This window comes from Pelobates fuscus, chromosome 3 (assembly GCF_036172605.1).
Source record: "Pelobates fuscus isolate aPelFus1 chromosome 3, aPelFus1.pri, whole genome shotgun sequence".
Classification (NCBI taxonomy): domain Eukaryota; kingdom Metazoa; phylum Chordata; class Amphibia; order Anura; family Pelobatidae; genus Pelobates; species Pelobates fuscus.
Genome location: NC_086319.1, coordinates 54,207,113 through 54,232,948, shown reverse-complemented (window position 1 = coordinate 54,232,948; position 25,836 = coordinate 54,207,113). Strand labels below are relative to the sequence as shown.

At 42.3% G+C, this 25,836-nt stretch overlaps 1 protein-coding gene across 2 annotated transcripts in view; it reads right to left on the bottom strand.

Moving 5' to 3' along the window:
• Positions 1–5,233: 5,233 nt before the first annotated feature.
• MSRB3 (methionine sulfoxide reductase B3) overlaps positions 5,234–25,836 on the bottom strand; it is a 124,812-nt gene continuing 104,209 nt past the window's right edge. For both annotated transcript variants that reach the window (XM_063445138.1, XM_063445137.1), the window contains 2 exons: positions 12,155–12,252; positions 5,234–6,003 (listed from right to left, as the gene is read on the bottom strand). In XM_063445138.1, coding sequence (XP_063301208.1) covers positions 5,851–6,003; positions 12,155–12,252 — 251 coding nt within the window. In that variant the 3' untranslated portion in view covers positions 5,234–5,850. The remainder of the gene's footprint in view (positions 6,004–12,154; positions 12,253–25,836) is intronic.

The window sequence follows — 25,836 nt, the reverse complement described above, 5'->3', positions numbered from 1 at the left end:
GTTTCTGTAATTATAGACATCTCATCATTCTATATATGTATGTATATGTTCCTCTTTGTATATAGAAACTTTGTTTGTATATATTTTGTTTGCTATGGACTTGCTATATTCAGTGCTACACTTGCTTTGTGTGTATGGACTGTTATACTGGAAGCCATCATATATCCATCCACAGGCCGAAACAGGAAGTTCTGGTTGGCGTTCCACGAATGGAACGCATATGGCCATATTAATGCCGGATTCCGACATTGCGGTCCACAGTGGAATGCACACAACGGATTGAGAACACCTTCAAATCTACAGCGCACTGCTATTTAAATGGGGACAAGTACAAAGAAACTTATATCCCTGAGGAAGTCTATTGAGACGAAACGTGTTGGATTTATAACTTTTTTGACATGCGTTTTTCTGGATTTTTTTTTTCGTTATTCTGTCTCTCACTGTTAAAATACACCTACCATTAAAATTATAGACTGAGGGGGGCAGAGCCTGATCCTCAAACAAGGCAGACGTGAACCAGAATTTGGGGTACTGATCCCTAATACCACGCTCTTTGGTGGATCATCGTGCATTTATTGAGTCAGGTGCTCCCAGGTGCACAGATTGATATCTCTCTTCAGACCTTACCGTACTGGGTGCCCGAATAAGCTTGCTGAGGCCTGCTTGGAGTAGAGCTGGGGAGAGGCGGCTGACCTTCTTGCTCTATTGCTCCTGGCTCAGATCCACAATCCTCCTACTCCCCCCCCCCCCCTTTGGACCGGCGGTGGATATCCTGGTCCTCTCTGGACTTTAGCAAGCTGTTACACCTATACTTACTGCGTTGAACGCTTAACCGCTCTCTGACTTTTCAAGATGGTGACTGGCTTTCTATCTGACTCACATGGCATGAGTTTATCACAAAAGGCCTGCCAAGATCCTACACCACCCTATTTACTGCGGCTTGATGAGATCTTGCAAAGATTCTGTCAGACAATACAAGCACGCAACTGTGGTCACAGGCTTCAGCAGCTGCAGGGAGACCAGAGAAGCATGTACCGGATGACTGGAAGGCCTCCTAGGGGGAAATATATCAAGCAGCTGGAACCACCTCATACTCACCTACCTGTGCTGAGAGCCAGGTGAGGCCTGACTTCACTGCATCGCCCACGTAGGTGGAAAATTAATTGCAGACAGCAGTGAAAATCATCTAAACCTTCCGACCTCCCTCAGAAAAGGATAGACTTGGACACCAAGAGTACCCAGGTCTGTGGTACACTGCTGCTGGCTCACACACAAGTCTGGGGCGGGAGAGACACCTTGTTTCGGTGCAATGTCTTCCCTGGAGGAGGAGTAGCTCTGCCGACCCTAGGAATCAGATGAACTGCCATTTTCGATCTATCGTTTGAGTTCATATCTGATAACACTATTTCATCTCAAAGCCCAGCAATTTGTTGCAGTCTATATTTCTTGTTATCACATATATTAGATGCGGTATAGTGTCATAGCATGTATAATATGTATAGTCCCAGAGGAATTACTAATCCTCAGCATGTCTTGTCTCTCTAGTTTTTAGTTTAGTTTATCACACATATCTGGAGGACTCTCTCTGTTAATGATCTTACTTAATTATCTTAATTCATGCTCTTAATTGTGACAAATGAATCTAGCACACTCCAAGAGGTTTACTCGTCACGCATAGGCAATACTCCTTGAATAATAAGCACAGTGAGGAACACCCTTCTAGATATGTCAACTTCACGAGATGTTCATGGGCGTCCGCAGGAATTTTTCCAGGGGGGGCATAATTGTAATGACATCTATGCTTGGCCCCTTTTTGACAGTGTCATTATCACATAAAGCCAGGGTGAATAGCGTTTTCACAACTATGGTGTCAGGAATACATGTTTGTATTCCTGACACTATAGTGTTCCTTTAAGCAAATTAAAGGAACATTCTGGTCACCATAACAACTTCATCTAAATGAAAATGCTATGATGCCAGGAAGCCCCTGGGTGCTCTTTCCTTTAAGGGGTTAAACCGCTCTCAAATGGTTTAACCCCAAAGGCTTCCTCCAGCACCATGTCCCTCAGTGGTATTCGGCATCTGAAACGGAGTGTCAGGAAGTGCAGATTGACGTTAGGCATGGGTGCCGCTGATTGGCTAGAGTTGACAGTTGACGCTCTAAGTCAATCGCTAGTTCCCGGTTCATAAATTTATTTTACTTTTTTATGAATGGGGAGCTACTAATTGGCTTAGAGTGCCAGCTGACCGCTCTAGCCAATCAGCAACACCCCTACCCAGCGGCATTCTGTGCTTCCTGACACTCCGTTCCAGATGCCGAGTAAATAAAAGTGAACACATTAACACTGATTTTTTTTTTTACCTGGGGAGATGAGAAGGTCCAGAGTTTCCCTGCCAGGCCCAGGTACCAAAGCCTTATGATGTGGTGGTCATAATAAAGTGGAGGGTTCACTTCATTTGTCCTTCCTGCTCCAATCTCCTTTTCTTCTCCTTCATTTGACAGTCTTCTTTTTCTTCTGACACTGTCTTCTATATTTGGCTCCTTCTGCTCCTTTACCTTTCTGCTCCTTTCTGCTTATTTTGCGCCCTTCTGCTCCTTTCTCATTCTGATTCCTTTCTGCTCCTTGCAGACCCTTTCTGCTCATTCTCCTACTTTAGCTTTGTGCTTCTTGCTGTCCCTTTCTGCCCCTTCTCCTACTTTAGCTTTGTGCTTCTTGCTGTCCCTTTCTGCTCCTTCTTCAACTTTAACGTTGTGCTCCTTCTGATTCTTTCTGCTCCTTTACCTTTGTGCTCCTTCTGTCCCTTTCTACTTCTTGCAGACCCTTCCTGCCCCTTCTCCTTGAATACCCTTCCTGCTCCTTGCTGCCCCTGCTCCTTGCAGACCCTTCCTGCTCCTTGTTGCCCCTGCTCGTTGCAGACCCTTCCTGCTCCTTGCTGACTCTTCATTTAGCCCCCCCCCACACCTCACTTGCCTAATCTATAGGCTCCCCCCCCATGCCTCACTTGCCTAATCTATAGGCTGCCCCCCATGCCTCACTGGCCTAATCTATAGGCTGCCCCCCCATGCCTCACTCCCCTAATCTATAGGCTGCTGCCCCATGCCTCACTCCCCTAATCTATAAGCTGCCCCCCATGCCTCACTCCCCTAATATATTGGCTTCCCCATGCCTCACTCCCCTAATCTATAGGCTGCCCCCCCATGCCTCACTCCCCTAATCTATAGGCTGCCCCCTCGCCTCACTCCCCTAATATATAGGCTGCCCCCCTCGCCTCACTCCCCTAATCTATAGGCTGCCCCCCTCGCCTCACTCCCCTAATCTATAGGCTGCCCCCTCGCCTCACTCCCCTAATCTATAGGCTGCTGACCCCCTCAGCCTTACTCCCCTAATCTATAAGCTGCTGCCCCCTCAGCCTTACTCCCCTAATCTATAGGCTGCTGACCCCCTCAGCCTCACTCCCCTAATCTATAGGCTGCTGCTCCCCTCAGCCTCACTCCCCTAATATATAGGCTGCTGCCCCCCTCAGCCTCACTCCCCTAATCTATAGGCTGCCCCCCCATGCCTCACTACCCTAATCTATAGGCTGCCCCCCATGCCTCACTCCCCTAATCTATAGGATTTCCCCCATGCCTCACTCCCCTAATCTATAGGCTGCCCCCCCATGCCTCACTCCCCTAATCTATAGGCTGCCCCCCTCTCGCCTCACTCCCCTAATCTATAGGCTGCTGACCCCCTCAGCCTTACTCCCCTAATCTATAGGCTGCTGCCCCCCTCAGCCTTACTCCCCTAATCTATAGGCTGCTGCCCCCTCAGCCTCACTCCCCTAATCTATAGGGTTCCCCTCATGCCTCACTCCCCTAATCTATAGGCAGCCCCCTATGCCTTACTCCCCTAATCTATAGGCTGCCCCCCATGCCTTACTCCCCTAATCTATAGACTGCTGCCCCCCCATGCCTTACTCCCCTAATTTATAGGCTGCTGCCCCCCATGCCTCACTCCCCTAATCTATAGGCTGATGCCCCTTCAGCCTCACTCCCCTAATCTATAGGCTGCTGCCCCCCTCAGCCTCACTCCCCTAATCTATAGGCTGCCCCCCATGCCTTACTCCCCTAATCTATAGGCTGCCCCCCATGCCTTACTCCCCTAATCTATAGGCTGCCCCCCATGCCTTACTCCCCTAATTTATAGGCTGCTGCCCCCCATGCCTCACTCCCCTAATCTATAGGCTGCTGCCCCCTCCCATGCCTCACTCCCCTAATATATAGGCTGCTGCCCCCCCCATGCCTCACTCCCCTAATCTATAGGCTGCTGCTCCCCCCCATGCCATACTCCCCTAATATATAGGCTGCCCCCCCATGCCATACTCCCCTAATATATAGGCTGCCCCCCCATCCCTTACTCTCCTAATCTGTAGGCTATTTTAACCCCCGCCCCACCCCATACCTTACCTGATCTGTAGGCTGTCTCTGGCTGCATCTGTTGCTCCCCAGCGGTTTCAATCAGCAGAGAGAAGCAAGGATAGATGCAGCTTCCTATCCCTGTCTCTCTCTATACACAACCTACTGGCCGCCACCGGTATTGCAGTTCATTTTAAATCACACCAAAAATAGCAGAAAAGGCTTAAAAAAAGGCTTAAAAATAGGGGGGGGGGGTAGAAGGGAGAGAGGGGGGGGCAAGTGCCCCCCCCCTGTGGACGCCCATGGAGATGTTATTACAATGTTGTTATTACACTATAAAATGTGCCTGTTTTCTCTTGCCTAAACCTCTAAAGCTCTGTATACCTAATTGCCTGTCATCCGCTGTTGGGGGTGTGGCAAGCCTATTTGTTTATTTGTGCACTTTAAACATAAAGAATAAAAAAAATAAAAAAATTTTTTTAGACTAATCATTTCTTTGTCAGTGGGCAAAGTGAATGTGATATTTATATTTGAAGAGCAGCCCTATTACTGGTCAGTTTTGTCTTATTGTGGTCCAGTGTTTTGATACAGAAATGTGGGTATGTAACACAACTGGTGCAATGCAGCTGATTTTCTTGCATACAAAATTACCATTTACATCTTGTGTATGTAATGTACGTACTAGGCCCATTTCATGCTTTTTATTAGGTAAATAATATAGACCATCACTGGTGCTTAAAGGGTTCTGGAATATTAAAAGAAAAGAGAGAAGAATATAAAGTGAGCCAGGACAAGCAAAACAGGTTTGATAATGAATAGAATCAAATGAGTCGAGTATTATATTATTTTGTATTTATGTATACAAAGCAATCGTTAAAGAAAAAATATATAGTACATTCCTTGGAATTCCTTCAACAGAAATGATACTCTAGATTAATAAAACAATATTGTAACTGCTTTTGAGCAGGGTCTTCTTCACCTCTTGTCTGTCAACGTATTTTTGTCTGTCAGTTACTTGTTTTACATTTTTATTGTATAATCAACCGAAAAGCACTGCGGACGATGTTGACACGGTATAAATGCTAATAATTCAATAATCAGTTTGTGTTGTTTGTCTAAAATAGAAAAAAATATATAAAATGTAGATTTTAATTTATTTACACGTATGTGTAGACGTATCTTAAGCACTCGATCATTCTAAATATACATTTAAATAAATTGAACCGAAATAACACTGCTTTTGATATCTACTAATGCTACATTAGAAAACCAAATTTACAAATTTGTATATCTGTCAGTGTATATAGGTTGCAAACGTAGACAGTGCAAGGCAAAATGCTATAGGTTTTAGTGGATTTGCTGTTTAGTTTTTGCAAACGAAGCAGGCAGTCCAGACCAGAAGGATGTCCCTACGGACACTGGCTTTAAACCCATTACTTCAGCTGTGTCCCTTTTCACAGTTCATTCTTTTCAACTGAAGGTGAAGGTTTGCTTTTCCCATCTTCGGGATCCTCTGGTACAAAACTCATTGATGCAGAGTTTATACAGTATCTTTTACCGGTAGGGCGAGGTCCATCATCAAAAATGTGACCCAGATGGGCTCCGCACTGCAAATGAATTAAAAATAGTTGTTACTTATCTGTAGGCCTTCTGTCTGTCTATGTGTCTGTCTATGTGTCTATCATTTTGCAGTAATGTATTAGAATTGTATAAATATACTGAAAAAAACTACTTTTATTGCAAGATGTACTGCATTACATACCAAGGAGGAAACTGTAATTTCAATGACGTAAAGTACAATAACTACATAGAAAATGTAAAAAGAAAGACCATTGTTGGTTTCAATTAATGTAAAATAAATAGTTTAAAACTATACAGGTGTGTTGCTTTTAAAGCAGACACCTTTTATAGCAGATTACTTTATAGACAGACATCAGTGATACACCAGTGCAAAATGTAAGATAATAAGATCTTCATAAGTACAATGTAGGTGTCCAGATTGATATAACAATCTTTTAAGGGTTGAAACTTTATTTTAAAATTTTCTCTTTTTCAATACAGGTCTGTGAATGGCATGGAATAGTGTGCACGTATAGAACGATCTAAAGGGACACTATAGTCACCAGCAATTACTACAGTTTAATGTAGTGATTCTGGTGTCTATAGCCTGTTCCTGCAGTCTTAGTAGTAAACACTGCCTATTTAGAGAAAAGGTAGTGTTTACATTGCCGCCTAGTAACACTTTTAGTGTCCGTCACTCAGACGGCCACTAGAGATGCTTCTTAGTCCAGGGTCCATGTTTTTTTGCATTGTGAATATATCATAATTTGTCTCACATACAGAATGGGAGTGGTTGCCATAGTATCCGCAAAATTCATGGCTAATCTAAACGTATGTTGGATATATTGTCACTTAAATGTGAGACACATGGAAAAGATGCAATAAACACTTTCCTTATATTGTGCTCTAATTCAGAATATAAAATTTTAGTTTTGGTAAGCTTGATAAAAAAAAAAAAAAAATCTTAAAACTATACAGCATTTAGTAAGTGCAATCAAATTAACTGCCAAGTTTTGCACATGAATAAAAATTCTTGACAAAACTAAAAGTATATTACAATAACACAAATTCTCTTTCCATGGTATTGCTCAGTTGTTTAACATAACATTTCAGTTGTAGAATGCAAGTGGGCAGTACATTACACTAAGGATAGGTTACTTTCCAAATTCCAAAGAGAATATTATTTCCTGTCACCTTGGTACACTGAAAATATATTGCTAGCTCAACAAGGTGTAAAGCTTGCCATAAAACACTATGTTCGGTCTCGGCCTCTGTTGGTGGCTTTTTGGCTTCCAAAATATAGAACCATCAGTTAAGTATTTATATAATAAAGTATAAGGTTTCCCTTTATTAAAAAAAAAACAAAAAAAAAACCTTTTGCAACCCCAACATTTATATACTGAGTAAGATTGTTATTAAAGGGAAACTGTCATCAAATATACAACTTTAGATCTTTTAAAAGAGCGTAGAATTCTATCTATACATTATGCTAGCAGTTTTGCTAGCAAATGTATAGATTGGGAAAGAAACCTATTGAAAAATATTTTTTTCTCCCATCTCTCTCTCAATTCTTCGGCAGACACTGAACACTAAGGAATTGACAGACAGAGGCAGCAGAAGTAAGAGGTCCCCCTCCTCTCCCTCCATAGCAACTATAGCGCATACTCTGCAGTTGGTGCTAGCACTCCCTAGGAACAGAGTGACAAGCCAGCGTGTTAGCATCATGGAGGAGGTATCCCCAAGCATGGCAAATCGGCAAAGGACAGAAGAGGAGCAAGGGCCGACCGAAAGGTGGGTTTTACAGAAGTGTAACACCCACCTCTTTAATGAGATAGCAGCGGGGAAGTAGAGGGCCAGGTAAGCCGTGACAGCCGTGTTTCCCTTTAATAACACCGTATATGTGTTTTATTACTATATAGAGTTATTTGGCCTGTGGACACACTGTACACTAATTATTTAAAAACAGTAGTATATAATTTATTCTTCTTTGATCAGTTATTACCAGAGAGGGTTATAAACATTATCACCGACATAACAATAGGAAGCTACTAGCACTCATTTTGGTTATTTTTCCTAATGACAAAACTGTCGAAATTCACTAGTCTTAAACTTGCACGAGCTCACCAAACTGCTCAAAAACCCTCCGTCTATATGATCAGTAGAGGACTGACCCCGTGGGTCCTCACAGATAATAGTGTAACATCTCAGTGCCCAGTAGATACTTTAGGTAGGTTTTAAGCAATGTTACTGAGGGTTGCCACACACTGTTACACAAGCAGACTCTGGTATGAAGATATGGACTATTTGAATAATTCTTTAAAAAAATTAGGCAAATTACAACGTAACGAGATGGTCTTCTGAGAGTGTCACAGTCATTGAGCTACATCTCTACTGTCATTGCTGTGAAAATGTTTAAGCTAGGGAATTTGTATATACTTGCCTCTATTGTTTTGGTTCCACTAAGTTGAATGTTGGACTGCTGTAGGTTAGTCCTTGTGTTTAATAAATCATTTTTGGTATTCTTGGCCCCCTCAACATAAGTATTGTCTCTATCATTCGGGGTGCATGGTGACAACATCTTTGTGTGTGCTGAGAGCTGCATCTGTTTGGCCATTGAGCCAAAATAATCTGGAAAGATGGAATGTAAGGATTGTTCATGTCTGTCTACCCAGACATTATCTTCAAGAATCGTGATAGTGGTCTCTGATTGAGAAGGCACAGATGACGAAGTTGGACAGATCTGGATCCCAAGCTAGGCACCAGTTTACACTGTTTTCGTTGCATACATTATCATACAAAGTTTGGGCTTACTTCTGTTTATATTTTCTTTTGTATGGCACAGTGATGTTAGTGTTGACCATCACATGTTAACCCTATTAAGTGCTGAAAAAGGAGCAAGTATATATTTTATAGAAGGACTGACATGATGTGTTTACCTGTGAATTTGGAAGGTGAATTTACACTTTAAAGGCCAATGCAGGGTACTTTTTATGCATTTGGGATGATAAATATTGTAGTCATTGCTGCTGTCCAAGACTAGTAGGAAATTAAGCACAGGGATAATTTATGTGCTTTTAAATTACAATTAGATATTGATTTTTATTGACAACGTAATGGCTGCCACCAACCTATTTACAATATCTAAATGATAACAATCACACTTTCTTGATACATTTCAACATTCAATGTATCATTATTGGATCTGTGAAAATGGGCTTCAACACCTTTTGTTAAACACTCGGCAATCACAATCCTACTGAAGAGAATCAGCTTAAATCCAAAAATGTTGATCTTGTTGGAAAAAAGCTTTGATTTGGAAGAAGAGGGTAAAGATGTACTTCTGATAGAATGTTTTCTCATCCGAGCTCATTTTGATGAACTGTTTGAGAATCCCCGCTACTTATTTTTGTTTATGGTTCCTGAGATAATATTGGCTCCTACAGGAAGGCTTGTCAGTAATTACCTCTGGAGAGGACACAGAGGTCTCTCACCTCCCTAAAGGGATGTCAGATCTGTTCAGGTAGCTAAAATTCTAGCATTCACAAAAGCCTGCGACAGACCATAACCCTTTCTGTAAATATTTCCATATATTTCACACACGAAACTTTAGATTTCCTAATGGAAAACTTGAAGGTTTCTTGCTGCAGCAGGTACTCTAACCTCTGACATGTCAATGTTATAAAACATGCCATACAACTTACTCTGCAGGTGCCTTATATGTGTAAAACATACATAACAAATACAGACGTAATCTCCCTATTTTGTTCCGCTGTGGAAGTGTACCGAACAACTGCAAAAAAAGTATTACAAGAATCTCTATGTTAGTGTCATAGTTCAATGTCTCATTGTTATATTTACTGTCCCATTTAATTAATATATATATATATATATATATATATATAGGTATATGGAAATTTTATAGTTATTGGGTGATATGCCTCTAAGATATTGCTGCTTAAACTCCTGCTTCCTCTGACTGCCTATACAGATTATCAAACTGGCCTGGGCAAGATTCGCACTCACAGATGGATTTCTGGCAACGACTTTGACTCCGTTTACATGCTCCCTGTGTACTTACAACTCTGGACAAACCCTTGAGACAGACCTCAGCTCGGTAAATGGACTCCCGTTCAGATCATTCTCTGGTATCAGGATTCTATGCATTCTAAAGGGACTCTGTCATCTCTTTGAATTGGTTATAGTGCCTAGAGTATCCTGGCACTGTCCCTTCATTCAGAGTTAAACCATGTTCGAGTAGTTTAACACTAAATAAGGGACCCTGGCTACCCAAAGTCTGGCCCCTTCTGGAGGTGTGGCTAAGGCAGAAATCACACACTTCCTTGTAGTCGTACCCATTCATACCGTCAATGGGAGTTCTGATAGGCTAAAAGTAGTCAGCTGACACTCTCAGCCAATCACTGCTGCCCATTGCTGCTCAGGCTAATACTTCCTCATAGCCAAAGCAAAGGCGCTGGGCTGCTGTGGACTCTTGTTTAGTATTAATACATAAAAATATAAAAAACTGTTTAACGTTGAATGAAATGATGGCAACAGGAGACTTCAAACACTATAAACAGTTTAATGAGATGAAGCAGACACAGTGCCTACAGTGTCCCTTTAACGGCAACAAACTGGCACAATTTAAATGACTTTCTCACTACTCTCAGTCATCAAACTAAGTACCATAATCATTGTTTTCCTCTTCCTTATTCCACATCAGTCAACCAGTTTTAACTCATTCCTCTTGCTGCTCACTGTGACCTTCCACCCTTCCTGGGAGGTTTTCATAAAGGTCAATTTAGGAGATATGTCCTAAATAATTATTACTTACCTGCAACCTCAAAATCTGTATACAACCATTAGTCTTCATCTAATACTGCATTCCCTCTGCTGCATCTCTTGCTACAAGGCTACTCTCCTTCCAGGGGTTCACACCAAAAAGCCATACCTAATTTAGGGGATAACCTCCAAACCAGCAGTTTTTTTTCTTTTCTGTACTTGGGCCCGTGTTATTATTACGTTTTCTTACTTTTGCTAATAAAGAAATAACAGTAAACCTTACTCTGGTTTTGAGAAATTGCTTTGTCCACTTTGGCTTCAGCTTTACAGTCTGACTACACCATGACAGTATGGCAAATAATGAACTGAATTTCCGATACAAATAGCACTAGAAGTGGCTAGAGTTTAGCCATGTCGTTCTATGTACATTGTTTTCACTTCACCCCACCAACTTGAACTTATAAATTGGCTCCATATAAGTTAATTAAGGGAAAAAGAAATTGCTAATGAACGATCGGGAATAGTAAATGCAACTATCTAAAAACTGAGCACCTTACATCCCTTGATCAAAGATCCATGGACTAACCACCATTGGTGAGATTTACTTTTCTTAAAGGGACAAATAGTTGTTCTGGTGTCTATAGCTTGTCCGTTTAGGCTTTTTAATGTAAACACTGGATTTTCAGAGAAAATACTGCCTAGGAACACCTCTAGTGACAGTCACTCAGATGGCCACTAGAGGTGCTTCCTGGGTCAGTGCTGCACAGTGTGCAACACTGACGTTCAGCGTCTTCATGCCCTGCATGGAGGTGCCGAACTTTTCCTCATAAAGATGCATTGATATAATGCATCTCTATCAAGAGATGCTTATTAGCACATTGCTGCGTTTTGCCGATCATGCGCAATAGCCTCCCAATACTTTCCTATGAAAAAGAATTGGATTAGCTGAGATAATCAAGATTGATGATCTCTGCCAAGGAGGTAGAGTGCTGCGGAACCAGACATGGTGAGACCGGCACGGTGCTGGAAAAAAAGATGAGCTTAAACGCCTTTTACTCTTCTGATGCGGGAGCCGGCCACCTAAATAGCGCTATTAGAACTATATTGTCAGTAACACATATTTGTAAATAAATGAATAAGACAAACGCTGCCAAGAGGCAATTGTCTTATTTAAGATCTTGGCAGGCTAAATACTTATGACAAGAGGCCGGATAATTGTAGGGGGCCGGCCTTATATGACTCGCAGACTGTAGGCTGACGAGCCCTGATCTAATTCACAGTTTATAAATGGATAGGTATATCAGAGTTATTTTATTTAGGCTGTTTTGGCCTAATTATGTAAGTCATTCTTTAATTCGACATAATTAAATCTTTAGTGAATAAACTAACTACCATTAGATTCTGAAGACACAGACTTACCTGACTACAGCCGGTTTCAACCCTATGCATTCCATATGAAAAGTCGTCAGTAAATGTTATTGAATTTGGATTGATAACATCATAAAATGAAGGCCATCCTAGATGTAAAGAGCACAAGAGAAAACAAGGAACATATTATTATTATCGCCATTTATATAGCGCCAATAGATTCCGTAGCACTTTACAATATTACAAGAGGGGTATTTAACTATAAAAAGGACAATTACAAGAAAACTTACAGGAACAATAGGTTGAAGAGGACCCTGCTCAAACGAGCTTACAGTCTATAGATATCACATTGGTTCTTGGAGGATAACTGCTGCAGTAATATTAAACATAAAATAGTACTATAGGCCATATCTATTCATTGACTAAATAACAATTTGAAAGAAAATCTCCACTCACGAAATCTTACAGACTGGAAAATGGAAACATAATAAGTATATTTGATGGTTTGGTGAACATCAAGACAAAATAATAGACACAATTACGTAGTAGATCTCTCAATGGCCGGCCAGTGATAAGTTGAGAGCGTCACTTGACATGCCCAGCCTATATACTGCAGAGGCAGAGAGGAAGGAAGTCAGGGGGCAGTTTTGTGTCTCTGACATTAGTGCACCAACAAGGGAGTTAAACTCTTGCAAAAACATTGTAACCCCTGCATGGAAGACATCGCCTGAATGTCTTGCCCTGTAACAACTTAAATTAACCTCTAACACTGCCCATTTTAATGGGCTCACGTATATATCTTTTTTAAGTTCTTCTATAGTTTCCGAGGCAGCGAGGTATAAGTACAAAAAGCTTATTACTGGAGAAAATTGGTGATGCAGGGAAAATAATATGTTGTTTGTATTTGGCATTTTTAGAGTCATTAACCAGAACTGTAACAACTCATCTATTGTCACAACCAATACTTACTATTTGACATCTTTTTATACAATTACATCTAACATGATCTACTGTATGTACACACCATAGATTCCGTATATAGCGTAGACATAAAAAAAAGTATATAAATAAATGATATACACTGCTCAAAAAAAAGAACACTTAAACAACACAATGTAACTCCAAGTCAATCACACTTCTATGAAATCAAACTATCCACTTAGGAAGCAACACTGAGTGACAATCAATTTCACATGCTGTTGTGCAAAAGGATAGACAACAGGTGGAAATTATAGGCAATTAGCAAGACACCCCCAATAAAGAAGTGGTTCTGGAGGTGGTGACCACAGAGCACTTCTCAGTTCCTATGCTTCCTGGCTGATGTTTTGGTCACTTTTGAGTGCTTTCACTCTAGTGGTAGCATGAGACGGAGTCTACAACCCACACAAGTGGCTCAGGTAGTGCAGCTCATCCAGGATGGCACATCAAGGCGAGTTGTGGCAAGAAGGTTTGCTGTGTTTGTCAGCGTAGTGTCCAGAGCATGGAGGCGCTACCAGGAGACAGGCCAGTACATCAGGAGACGTGGAGGAGGATGTAGGAGGGCAACAACCCAGCAGCAGGATCGGTTCCTCTGCCTTTGTGCAAGTAGGAACAGGAGGCCACAAATGTGCATGTGTCTGCTCAAACGGTCAGAAACAGACTCCATGAGGGTGGTATGAGGGCCCGACATCCACAGGTGGGGGTTGTGCTTACAGCCCAACACTGTGCAGGACGTTTGGCATTTGCCAGAGAACACCAAGATTGGCAAATTCGCCACTGGCGCCCTGTGCTATTCACAGATGAAGCAGGTTCACACTGAGCACATGTGACAGACGTGACAGAATCTGGATACGCCATGGAGAACATTCTGCTGCCTGCAACATCCTCCAGCATTACCGGTTTGGCAGTGGGTCAGTAATGGTGTGGTGTGGCATTTCTTTGGGGGCCGCACAGCCCTCCATGTGCTCGCCAGAGGTAGCCTGACTGCCATTAGGTACGGAGATGAGATCCTCAGACTCCTTGTGAGACAATATGCTGGTGCGGTTGGCCCTGGGTTCCTCCTAATGCAAGACAATGCTAGACCTCAGTTCCTGCTAGACAAAGGCATTGATGCTATGGACTGGCCAGCCAGTTCCCCGGACCTGAATCCAATTGAGCACATCTGGGACATCATTTCTCGCTCCATCCACCAACGTCACATTGCACCACAGACTGTCCAGGAGTTGGCAGATGCTTTAGTCCAGGTCTGGGAGGAGATCCCTCAGAAGACCATCAGGAGCATGCACAGGCGTTGTAGGGAGGTCATACAGGCACGTGGAGGCCACACACTACTGAGCCTCATTTTGACTTGTTTTAAGGACATTACATCGAAGCTGGATCAGCCTGTAGTGTGTTTTTCAACTTTAATTTTGAGTGTGACTCCAAATCCAGACCTCCATGGTTTGAAAAATTTGATTTCCATTTTTTTTTTTTTTGAGTGATTTTGTTGTCAGCACATTCAACTATGTAAAGAACAAAGTATTTCAGAAGAATATTTAATTCATTCAGATCTAGGATGTGTTATTTTCGTGTTCCCTTTATTTTTTTTTAAGCAGTGTACTAAAACAAAACTAAATGTCAAAACAAGCATGAAAAACAAGAAAAAATCCAACAGATGGAGCAAAAGAGCTATGAAAAAAAACATGTTTATGGATTTGTTTTAGACAGATACAGGAGATAATTCCTCTTAGTGAAAACAGATCATTGCACTGATACTTATAACACATTGAAGTTGAGTTATAATAAACATAAGTTGAACTGCTCCAACATAAAATACAAGATGTATTTATCATAAAGCACCGTAATGGTGAAAGAGATAGTGGGTCTAAAAGAGGATTTTTTTTTATCACAAAAAAGTGTTCAGCACCATGTGTGGCAAACCCCTCCAAATAACTAGAAATAGTACAGATACAATGTGTCATCAGCCTATTTAATATTTAGAACTGTCTATTGGGAAATGACTTAGCTTGATATTGTAGCCATAATGCACAAAATTTGAGTTGTATCTTGTATTTTATAACTTTTATTCTGTAGAGAGAGTAATAAGTTGGGGTGCTTTGATTACTCCTAGACATAAATGTATCAGTAAAGAGATGTCACTGACTAAAGTATATAAGCAGTGTGAAAGAGATAAAGATTTGAACAAAATCAATATATGAACAACATTGAAGGTTACAGTTATGAGACGGGCATCTAAAACATCTTAGCGGAGTCTGTGTTTACATTTAAATAGTATAATAAAATATTTTCATAATGGTGTCCCTTTAACTCCTTCTCCCCCTCGTTCGTCTTTGAGAGACTGCCGGAGCCATCATGTTTCTCCAAATGTCATGGTGTTACAGGACAAGTGAAATTATACAAGCAATTTTGAAATGTCATTTTCTACTAGTCATATACAAAAAACAAGTTGCTTGCGTATTTGTCACTGAAACCACTCCTCACTTCTCCTCTGTGTTACCTCTCCTCTGTTTATCTTACTTGATGGATGTCAACATCTCCACTCAAGATATTACACATAGACCTATTGATGTGTATTTGTAACATTTATACATTCTTTCCAAAACAAATTCAGCTGCCATCTGTAACCTGCAGGTCTTCCAGTAAGGGTGCTATTTACACTTGATCGGTATATTTTAGAATTAAAGGGACGCACTAAGCATCAAAAGTACATCTCTTGATGTAGTGCATGAGGCCTGTCTCTTAACTTAGACAATGAAAAACATTTCAGAACGCCCCTAGATGTATTTCCTTTGGTGTTCTAAGGTCTTCGTGTTCAGCATCATCACACATAGCATAGAGAAGCACTGGATTCAAATCTTCTCTGTGAGAAGCATTTGATGGGCAGAACACGAATTAACACGAACATTCCATTTTATATTACTCCGCACCACTTTTCAGATTATTAAATTTTGATCAATCTTTGATGAATCTGGTATAAAAAAAAACATTCATTGATTGTATTTACTCATTAATTTATCATTTCAGAAGGACTATCCACTTATTACATATTGTACTCAGTCTCATTGTACATTTTATTTTTAAAACCAATGTGTTGCTAATGTGTTACTTATCATTGGTATCCTGACGTATGGATGCAACTGCAAATAATCACTGGCTCAGGGTGATATTACCATCACGAGGTATTTTATTAATTACATTCTGCAATATTTCCTTATATTCTGGTGACATTATAACATATAGCAAAATCCACAAAGAATTCAAAATATCAAAGTATTGTGCTCAACAGCATATTCATAGATGTCACATTTCTTTCTGATTTTCATTTTGCTATAGTGTTACATGACAGTAAAGTTGTTATGACATTAGGCTCTTTTTATGCAACTCCACATCCTAAACAGAAGAAAAAATACACTGTGCCTGTATCTGGTTTCTCTCCCAGGAGTCTAACATTTCATTTTATTGTAAACAACATATGGATATAGATTATGCAACGATAACATGTGTTGGACATTCGAAAGATTTAAATTGCTTGTATAGACACCCCGACAACAAGTAAATTGTTTCTTTTTTTTCTCACTCTGACAAAAAAAGTTGTGTTAAAAAACTAAGTACCAGATGATTTTATTATAGCGTGATATACTGTATGTTAAGCTTAGTTATTATCTTGGGTCATGTTACATTATGCATATGTTAAAAATACATTGACTCCAATAATGGGAGGGACAGATTCAGTGCTGAAATCAACACATGTCTGTTATTGCTATGATTATATATATTACATACACATACAGTGATTCCCCTATATCAGCTGTTTCACTTACCATGGTGTATGGTTTAGCTTAACCACAGTTTAGCTCCATCCTTGGACTGTACGAGATTTCATCACAGTGCAGTCTTATCTCTTATAGTATTGCAGTTCTTATTATCATCATGTACAGTAATGTATACTTACTGCCCATCAGAGGCAGCTTTCTAACTAGGTGATTTAGGGCAGACTGATCCGTGGCCCAGGACCCTATCAGGAGAGGGCTGGCGGCTTGCCATGTATGCGAGGCCCCTCCATTCAGTTTGCCTGAGAGTGAGACCAGCGCCTCAGTCTGCAGCTCCGCCAGGCGCAGAGCTGCAGACTGTGAGGTTAGCGCCTCACGATCTCGGCCAATAAGTGTGCATGATGATAAAGTTTAATTTTAAAAACGTGCATTCATGTATACATAGTATTCACTACTATCCATGGTTTCAGGCATCCATTGTGAGGCTTGGTTCATATTCCCTGTGGATACAGGGATCCCGCTGTATATATATATTTACTTTTATATTTTCTTGTGTCTCCTCTACTATAGGTCTAGGAGTCAGAGGGTTCTGCACAGAGCATCACTCTTCTGGACAGCAATCTCAGATGTCACAGCCCTGAATTGTCCTATCACAACTGAGACTGCTACTGCCTTCACTTCACACATCCTTTCTAGCTCCTCTTTTAGCCCTTGGTATTTGTCCATCTTCTCATATTCCTTTGTGATGTTATGGTCACTGCACCAACACTGCAGCATATATATCAAATAAAACCCAACTTAAAGGACCACTCTAGTGCCAGGAAAACATACTCGTTTTCCTGGCACTAGAGTGCCCTGAGGGTGCCCCCACCCTCAGGGACCCACTCCCGCCGGGCTCTGGGGGGAGGAAGGGGTTAAACTTACCTCTTTCTCCAGCGCCGGGCGGGGAGCTTTCCTCCTCCTCCTCTTCTTCCTCGCGACGTCATCGGCTGAATGCGCATGCGCGGCAGGAGCCGCGCTCGCATTCAGCCGGTCGCATAGGAAAGCATTCATAATGCTTTCCTATGGACGCTTGCGTGCTCTCACTGTGATTTTCACAGTGAGAAGCACGCAAGCGCCTCTAGCGGCTGTCAATGAGACAGCCACTAGAGGCTCTGGAGGCTGGCTTAACCCTCAGTATAAACATAGCAGTTTCTCTGAAACTGCTATGTTTATAAAAAAAAAGGGTAAAAGCTAGCTGGACCTGGCACCCAGACCACTTCATTAAGCTGAAGTGGTCTGGGTGCCTAGAGTGGTCCTTTAAAAGATCAGAAGATTTTATAGTTATATATATTTGTGCTCGGAATTTCTAATAAGAAATGTATCAGGAGAAATGTATTAGGAGAAGCAAAGTTGGTTGAGGTGTGCCGAAAGCAACGTCCAAGTAGGCCTGCAATAAAAAGAGGGCCCACAAAGGTGAGTTGTAATATGTAGATGGGTGTAGGTGGGTGGGGTCAATCAGCTTGAGCGGCAGAGGTGAGTAGGGGCTAGGAGTTTAAGTAGGGGCCATAACTCCTACCACAAATTCAGGCCTAATGGCCTTTTAACTTGTGCTCGGAATTTCTAATAGGTTATGGAATGTATCGGAAGAAGCAAAGATGATTGAGGTGTGCCGAAACCAACATACGAGTAGGCCTGTAATCAGGGGCGGGTTAACATAGGGGCTGATAGAGCTGCAGCTCCAGGCCCATGGAATAGGCCCATTGATTTAAAAAAAAATCTTTTCTTTACACACTACTCTTAGGGCTGTTCACTTGGCCGGTATTTATTTGAGGTTGCCTGGCCGGTGCCGATATTGCAGTAATACCGGCAATACAAATGCCGGTATTTTTCTCAGTATAAATAGAGATTACTCTGCAATACCATTACCGTCCAGTAGGGGTTGCTGTGTGGATGGAGAGAGGCAGGGATAGGAAGTTACAGCATATACCTGCATCACTCTACTCACTGATCATTGGGGGAGCAGCTACACAGCACAGAGAGTACAGACAGCAGCTCCCAGCCTGCAGAGACCGCCTACAGCTCAGAGAGGTGAGCGATGGGGTAAAGGCTGCAGGGAGACATGGGGACACATGGAGACCTCTTGGGACGTTGAGACACTTGGAGACACAGGGACACAGACACACATGGGGACACTGAGACATGAACACACACATATACATGGGGACACAAAAGGAGACACTGAGACACTAGGGGACATGGAGACATGGGGAAACAGACACACATGGGGACACTGAGACACTTGGGGACACTGGGAGACATGGGGACACAGACACAATGTCCTCAAGTGTCTCAGTGTCCCCATGCCTCCCAGCCAGCATCCCTGGTGTCTCAGTGTCCCCATGTCTCCTAGTGTCCCTAGTGTCTTTGTGCCCATGTCTCCCAGTGTCTCAGTGTCCCTCGTCTCCCAGTATCCCGAGTGTCTCCCTGTCCCCATGTCTGCCAGTATCCATGTCCCCATGTCTCCCAGTGTCCCCATGTCTCTCAGTGTCCCCATGTCTCTCAGTGTCCCCGGGAGCCATGGGGACACTGGGAGACATGGGGCACTGAGACACTGTGATCCATAGTCTGAGTGTCTCCAAGTGTCTCAGTGTCCCCATGTCTCACAGTGTCCCCTAGTGACATGGGGACACAGACAATAGGGGATACTGGGAGACAGGGAGACACTGGGAGAAATCCATCTATACAGCAGAATCAAACTAAGTCGTTTTTGGTGATTTCACAGAATTTTCTCTGTCACATATGTGATGTCACATATACATAATTAGTTATGCAAATTAGTAAGGCCTGTATTTTTTTCCAAGAAAGGTGGCAACTCTAACTACTCTTCACATACTCTTGCTTAAGTATGGAAACTTGAGAGGGATATATGGAAACAAAACTTGTGTGGACTAGCTGAAATTAAATTAGTTAAGGTAATGCTGACTTTGGTCTTTCTAACACTGTGGCATGTTCCCTTTCTTCTACACTCACTACATCCACCTTTTCTCTGTCTCAGACTGTATACCATGAGCTTATGTCTGCTAGTAAGAAGGTAAGGAGGCAAGTGGACATGTGAGTGCTAGGGTACAGTCTTAGAAAGCATGGAGCGAGCGCGTCATTAGATGCATTTATGCCAAGCTTTTGACCAACATGCATGATTGGCAGGCAGTCTGACATGTATTGATGCCAGGCTAGCTTTCCAATTCTTTGGGCAGACACGCCTCCTTGTTGGGCATGTTCGGCCCTTTCTGAAGTTCTGGTTACATGATCCGTGTCAGTGGCCCATCCTTTTACACCGTCCATTGACTTCCTGCTTCACTGTACACTGCTGTTAAGGAGTATGAATTTACTTGAAAGATGAAAGCATGAATTAGATAGAGATTATCATATTTTAAGGGAATCTGAGTTTTTTTATAGCTGCATCCTATGAGTTTCCCTCCGGCCAGTGGCACATCTCCACCAGATACATAATGCTTGAGAGGTATGACTGTTTTAGTGTTTTTGATCGATATGATTCTGTACTTAGGCCCCTCATAATTGTCAGCACCAGGCACACTGGGCTCTTAATCTGGCCCTGCCTGTAATAAAAAGAGGGCAAAAGGATAATTCAAGGAAAACACACTTTATTGCAAGTTGCAAAGCTAGACTTCTGAAAGCTTGCTGAAGCTCCCTCTCCGGTCATGGTATGCAAGTATTGTAAATAGACGATTTCCAGCGGCCCAGTCTCTTAATGATGTGGACTGGTGTGTTTGAGCTTGATGCTGAAGATGCTGCGCCTATACGAAAGGAGTGACCGGAGAAGGAAGCTGGGTTGTAGCCCAACCTTGACAGTAGAAACCTGACATGAGATGTGAATTTAGCTGTGGTGAGTGTGTGCCCTTGGAGTAGTAATAGTGGTCATCGACTTTCTATAGATGAGATCATTTAAGGCTTGATGTGGTATCTACCTGGCGTATGACTGTTAATTCCCTAGGTCTAAGGAAGCCATAGAAAGCAATAAAGATAGCTGCCTTTATAACCAGGTTAGTATGATAGTCGAACAGGGATTTGTCCATTAGGTCGCTAAGTAGTCTGAAAATAGGACCATCTATTGGCAATCTGGTAGTGACAGTGGGAAAATGTCAAACAGCTTAGGGCTGCTCTTTGACCCAAAAGTAAGCCGGGTAGAAAAACAATACTTGTCCCACCATTTAACACCGTGTAAGTGCCATATTGAGGGGTGAATGCTTTGCTGCCTGCTGTGATAATGGCTTGCATAGCGTCATCGATTTTAGCATAGTGTAGTGAAAACTCCTCAGCGGGTATGAGAGAATTTATGCTGGGGACGGAAGAAGAATGGGGTGCAGAGAGGTCGATAATTAATCTGTATTTATTAGAGTATATGTGTACGGCTATGCCAATGGGGTTGGTTCGCCAGGATGAAAAAGGTGATACAGTGAAAGGGCCAATCATGAAGCCTGTTTTAGTTTCTTTGGACAGTAGGTGGTCCACCGTAAGAGGGTCGTTAGAAGCTGAGAGCAGGTTAGGGCATTCGAACGTGCCTGTGGGGATGGTGGTGAGGCCCGTGTGAAACCCTGTGAGAAACTCGTCACCAAATAATCTACCAAATGCCTTGTTGGGTGGAAACGTAGGTAGTAAGCCACAATATCTATGTTGACCTCGGGCAGTCATTTTTTAGTTGACAGTCGGGCCGGGCACATAGTCCTAGAATGCGATCTGAAGCAATGGAGCAGATGTGCAACAACCGGCATGCGCTGAAGTGGCATGCACCAGCGTTAAAGTTATTGCACACCCACGCCTTGCCCAGAAACGCAATAGGTCTGCCCAGCTTGTCCCTCTGCCTGTCTTCTTGTCTAGGGTGTGGGGTGAAGGAGTAGTGAGAAGTGGAAGGGTCTGCCTCACAAGGGCACAAGTCAGTGGAGTATGATGTTGAGCTACAGGCGGCACAGGACAGGGGCCTCAGTCTGGCAAAGTGTCGGCAGAATAGTTACGTGTCCATCTGGCACCAGTCGATTCTGATATTAAATTGGGCCAGATGAGTTGCTGCCTTGGCTGACACATACTTGTGATAGTCATAGAAGGAGGACGCCCCGTACTTAATGCCTAAGTCAACCACTTTATGCATGTAGAGATCAAGCTCTTCCCTCCTGTGAGGATATACTGAGCAAATTATGTCTCTATAAATCCCAAAAGCTATCACAAACTGTGGAATGGATAGCTTCTTGTTCAGGCGTGGGTCTCTAGTTTTTAGTACCACTGAGATGTCCCCGTAATTATAAACTCGGTTTTCAAGGACATCTTGTGAGGCTATGAGCAGGGAAACTAGGTTCACGTCCTTCCCATCCAGTATATCCTTTTTAATGGATGCTGGGGCGGAGTGAGCAGGTAAGACATATGGGGTAGTGGTTGTGGTTGGTGGGGGAGGGGGACCTGAAGGGCCTGGTAGGTCACCTGGGATGGCTATGGCAGATTCCACTTTTAGCAGTCTTCTATTCATGGTTTGGAGGTTGGCCAAAATAGCTGACAGGATTTCCTGCGTGGAATCGGAGGTGCCGGTAGACAGCCCTTGGGAGCTAGTGCCAGGTCTAGGTTCGCTGGCCTGAGCCGTCAACAGTCTGTATAGCTCTGCCTTTCTAGCAGTGGCTGAAAAAGGGATACCCCTGAGTCTAAGTTCAGCTGCAATTTTTGGGATAGTCCAAGATCTCAGAGACATGAGGGTAGAGGGGGTGAGGAATTCTTCCAGAGACCCAGGTCTGGCTGGCGTGATGGGTACTTCATCCGATGGTAAATCATCGATGGGAATTGATTCTTGTGACATTCTGAAAAAGGAATAGTGATTTAAATTAGGTAGGGAAGTGTGGAGGAAGAACGAGACCTTCGGAGAACTGGCCTGCTGACTAGTGCCGAGGCGAAGAACCTAACTATAGTCAAGTGACAGGTGAAGCCCTGGTAATGCCAAGCAGTGGTGAGAAGCTGTACCTATGATTCGGGCAGAGGAAAGTCGTGGCCACTGACATGGTGGCGGGATGTTAGCCTCTCGATGACCATAAAAGATTCAAATACGTGTGGCCATGGCTTGGGAGGCCCTAACTGTAGCTCTAAAGAAGGGCGAGCGAGGCAGCTAACTTTGATTTTGGCCGTGAGGCTGAACCTCCGTGTTGAGGTGGGGAGTAGGCCTCGCGGGACCAGTAAAACTACTTAGGTTAGCTAAGGCCAGCGCCTATTCCTGTATGCCAGTTCACTAAACCTGCTGGGGCTTGTCTCCTAAATGGTGTACCGAACACATGTAGATCACTAAGTGCGTAATACAGTAGGTCTTGAATACGAATTTGTTTTGGAAGAATAGCTGGTCCGGCCAAGGTATCCTAGGGGTAAGATAGATGCTGGTGGGCCCAAATCGTGCCACTGGTATACATGATGTATTTAAAAATGTTAAATGTATGGAGAGGTGTGTATCAATGATATTGTAATGTAAGAACCTGTGTAAGATGAGGGACCTGAACGTTGGTCCATACATAGAGACAAGCCCCTAATTATCATTTATTTTTGAGAATGTAATGGTGGAAGGCGGGGGGGGGGGGATTTCTCGTGGAGGCTGAATGAGGCTTGACACTTCCTGAAGTTTTACTTGAAGAAAAAGCTGAGGAGCCTAGAATCATAACATAGAGCTAAGTACTTTAACGAGTATAAAGCTGAAAGAAACAGTGAGTGAGTGATCGTGCCTTTGGTAAGAACTGTGCCTGACGTAAAATGAACCGTGGTGGTTGAATTTTGGAGATAGACGTGAAAAGTTGTTGCATGGGCATAGTACCGAAGTGACAAACGTATGACCTTGTAGGAGTCAAACTGACATTTAATAAAAGGCTAATCATGCAGTCAAAAAAAGGAAGGAAGAGTGGATTAAGCTTAACCTGCGTACCACAATTTTTAACAAGTGAAATAAAAAATGAAGGACCCCAAACCTGTATGAATTTATATCAGACAGAAAATAATTGAATGATAATAATTTTGTTCGTTCGTATAAACGAACAGTATAACAGGTACAATGTAGTACAAGATAAGGGGTTTATAAGCAGGGAAACAGGCTGGCGTTCGGCTAAATTTACACAAAATGAAAGAACTGCATACATACATAGTGTCTGCGGTCGGCTGTTTGACCAAACAAAAGAAATTAACGAACGTAAGTATACCCTGCGAACCGCTGAAGTGCACGAATGCTGTTTCCCACGTCATGCTTACGTGGACGTGCCGGTCTCGTGACCGGGGAGAAGCCAGGTGGCAGGACCGGAGGTCGGAGGCAGAGGATACTGCTGGCGACAGGACTCCGGCTGGAAACTGGCACTGTTTGGCGGGAACTCGGACCGGAAGTGTTGGTTGACATAATTTATGCACAGAGTTGACATTAGGCATCCCGGAACTGCCTAAGTCACATGTGCATTGGGGTGCAATTAAGAATATATCTGGATATTTCAAGCTGAAACACTGCAGATCCAGACTCCTACCGCCATGACCACTTTAAAAAGCTGATGTGTTCATGGTCGTTGTAGTAACCCTTTAAAGAAAACAGGAAAACTGCACATATGAAAATGCTCATTCATGTAACAGTTTGAAATTGGAAGAGCATTTTTAAGTGCTCTAGGCTTGTATAGGGGTGCTAGCCATTACCAGACTGACAAAAGTAGTATATGTCATCACTGTATCCTACATTATGACTTTAAAATGTATTTATTGATTTATTATAAAATATTATTTTACCAGGACGGATACAAGGAGATTTCTCTCATTTTCAAGTATATCCTGGGTGTTGGGAATTGTCCAAAATGAAACAGTGAAGTTAGTAAAGCATCCTGTCTGTAGAATAAAACATCCCAGAACGGACACAGGGAGTGATGTCACTATTCAGCCATATTTGTTTCTTATTGCAAAAATACAAATTAACATTGTACATTAGTGTAGGTACTGAAGGATGTCATGTTAGTGCTAATCTACATCATGGCCAAGAAGAAGGTCTACTGGAAAGCTTGTTGTACAGATATCCTTAGGAAATGGTTATAGAAACACAGAATCACTAAGTCAAAGATACAAGCAGCAGAGAACAGGTGCAGCAAGGAGACACTGATGGCCACTGGTGTACAGTAAGCAAGAAAATAGACGATACAAATTATAAATAAAAATCTGATTCTAACAATAAAGAGAACTGAAACTATTTATTTGATTTTTGTGCTTTGAATTATCCCGTATGACTGGTTTACAAAACATAGTAAACAAATGTATTCTACGATACAGCAAAGAAAAAATGATGATAAAACAAGCACTGGACATATAGGCAAAATACATTTGTTGCACACATTTTAGCTTGAAGAATGTATGTCTGCAATGCATTCTTCCACTACAAATGCATACACACACACGCACACACACACACGCATTCTATTGCGGGAGGAATTGCCGTGAGACAGTAATCAGTCCTGAAATTTCTGTAGCTCACATGTCAAAATACATCACCTTCAATTGGTTAGACATTTTAAACAAGGATACAAGAGTTTTCTGGTATTCTCTTTTAACCTGGATTTCACCTCATTTCAAACACAGAGTAGTAAAAGGATACCCAGTGGCATTTCTTATGAATGGTTAAATGGTCCAGTTCATGTGAAATTCTATATCACTTTACATCCATCCAGAAATGATGAAAGTCTGTAGGGATGGGGCCTAAAAAACTAATGGTGAACTGTAAGGTTTCATTCTCGGAATTAGAACCTTACAAGAAAAGGCAAACGAGCTCCGAACAACAGAATAGGAAGCATTGCAAAATGTAAAGGTTAAAAAGTTTAAGGATGTTTTGGAATGAAACTACTTTGGATAAAATGAAGGAGATCAATTTCCTGTAGGAGCACGAGTCAATTTGTGACCTCTTTTCCAAGGTATTTTAGACACAGACCTAATAAGCCTAAAATACAAAGACTA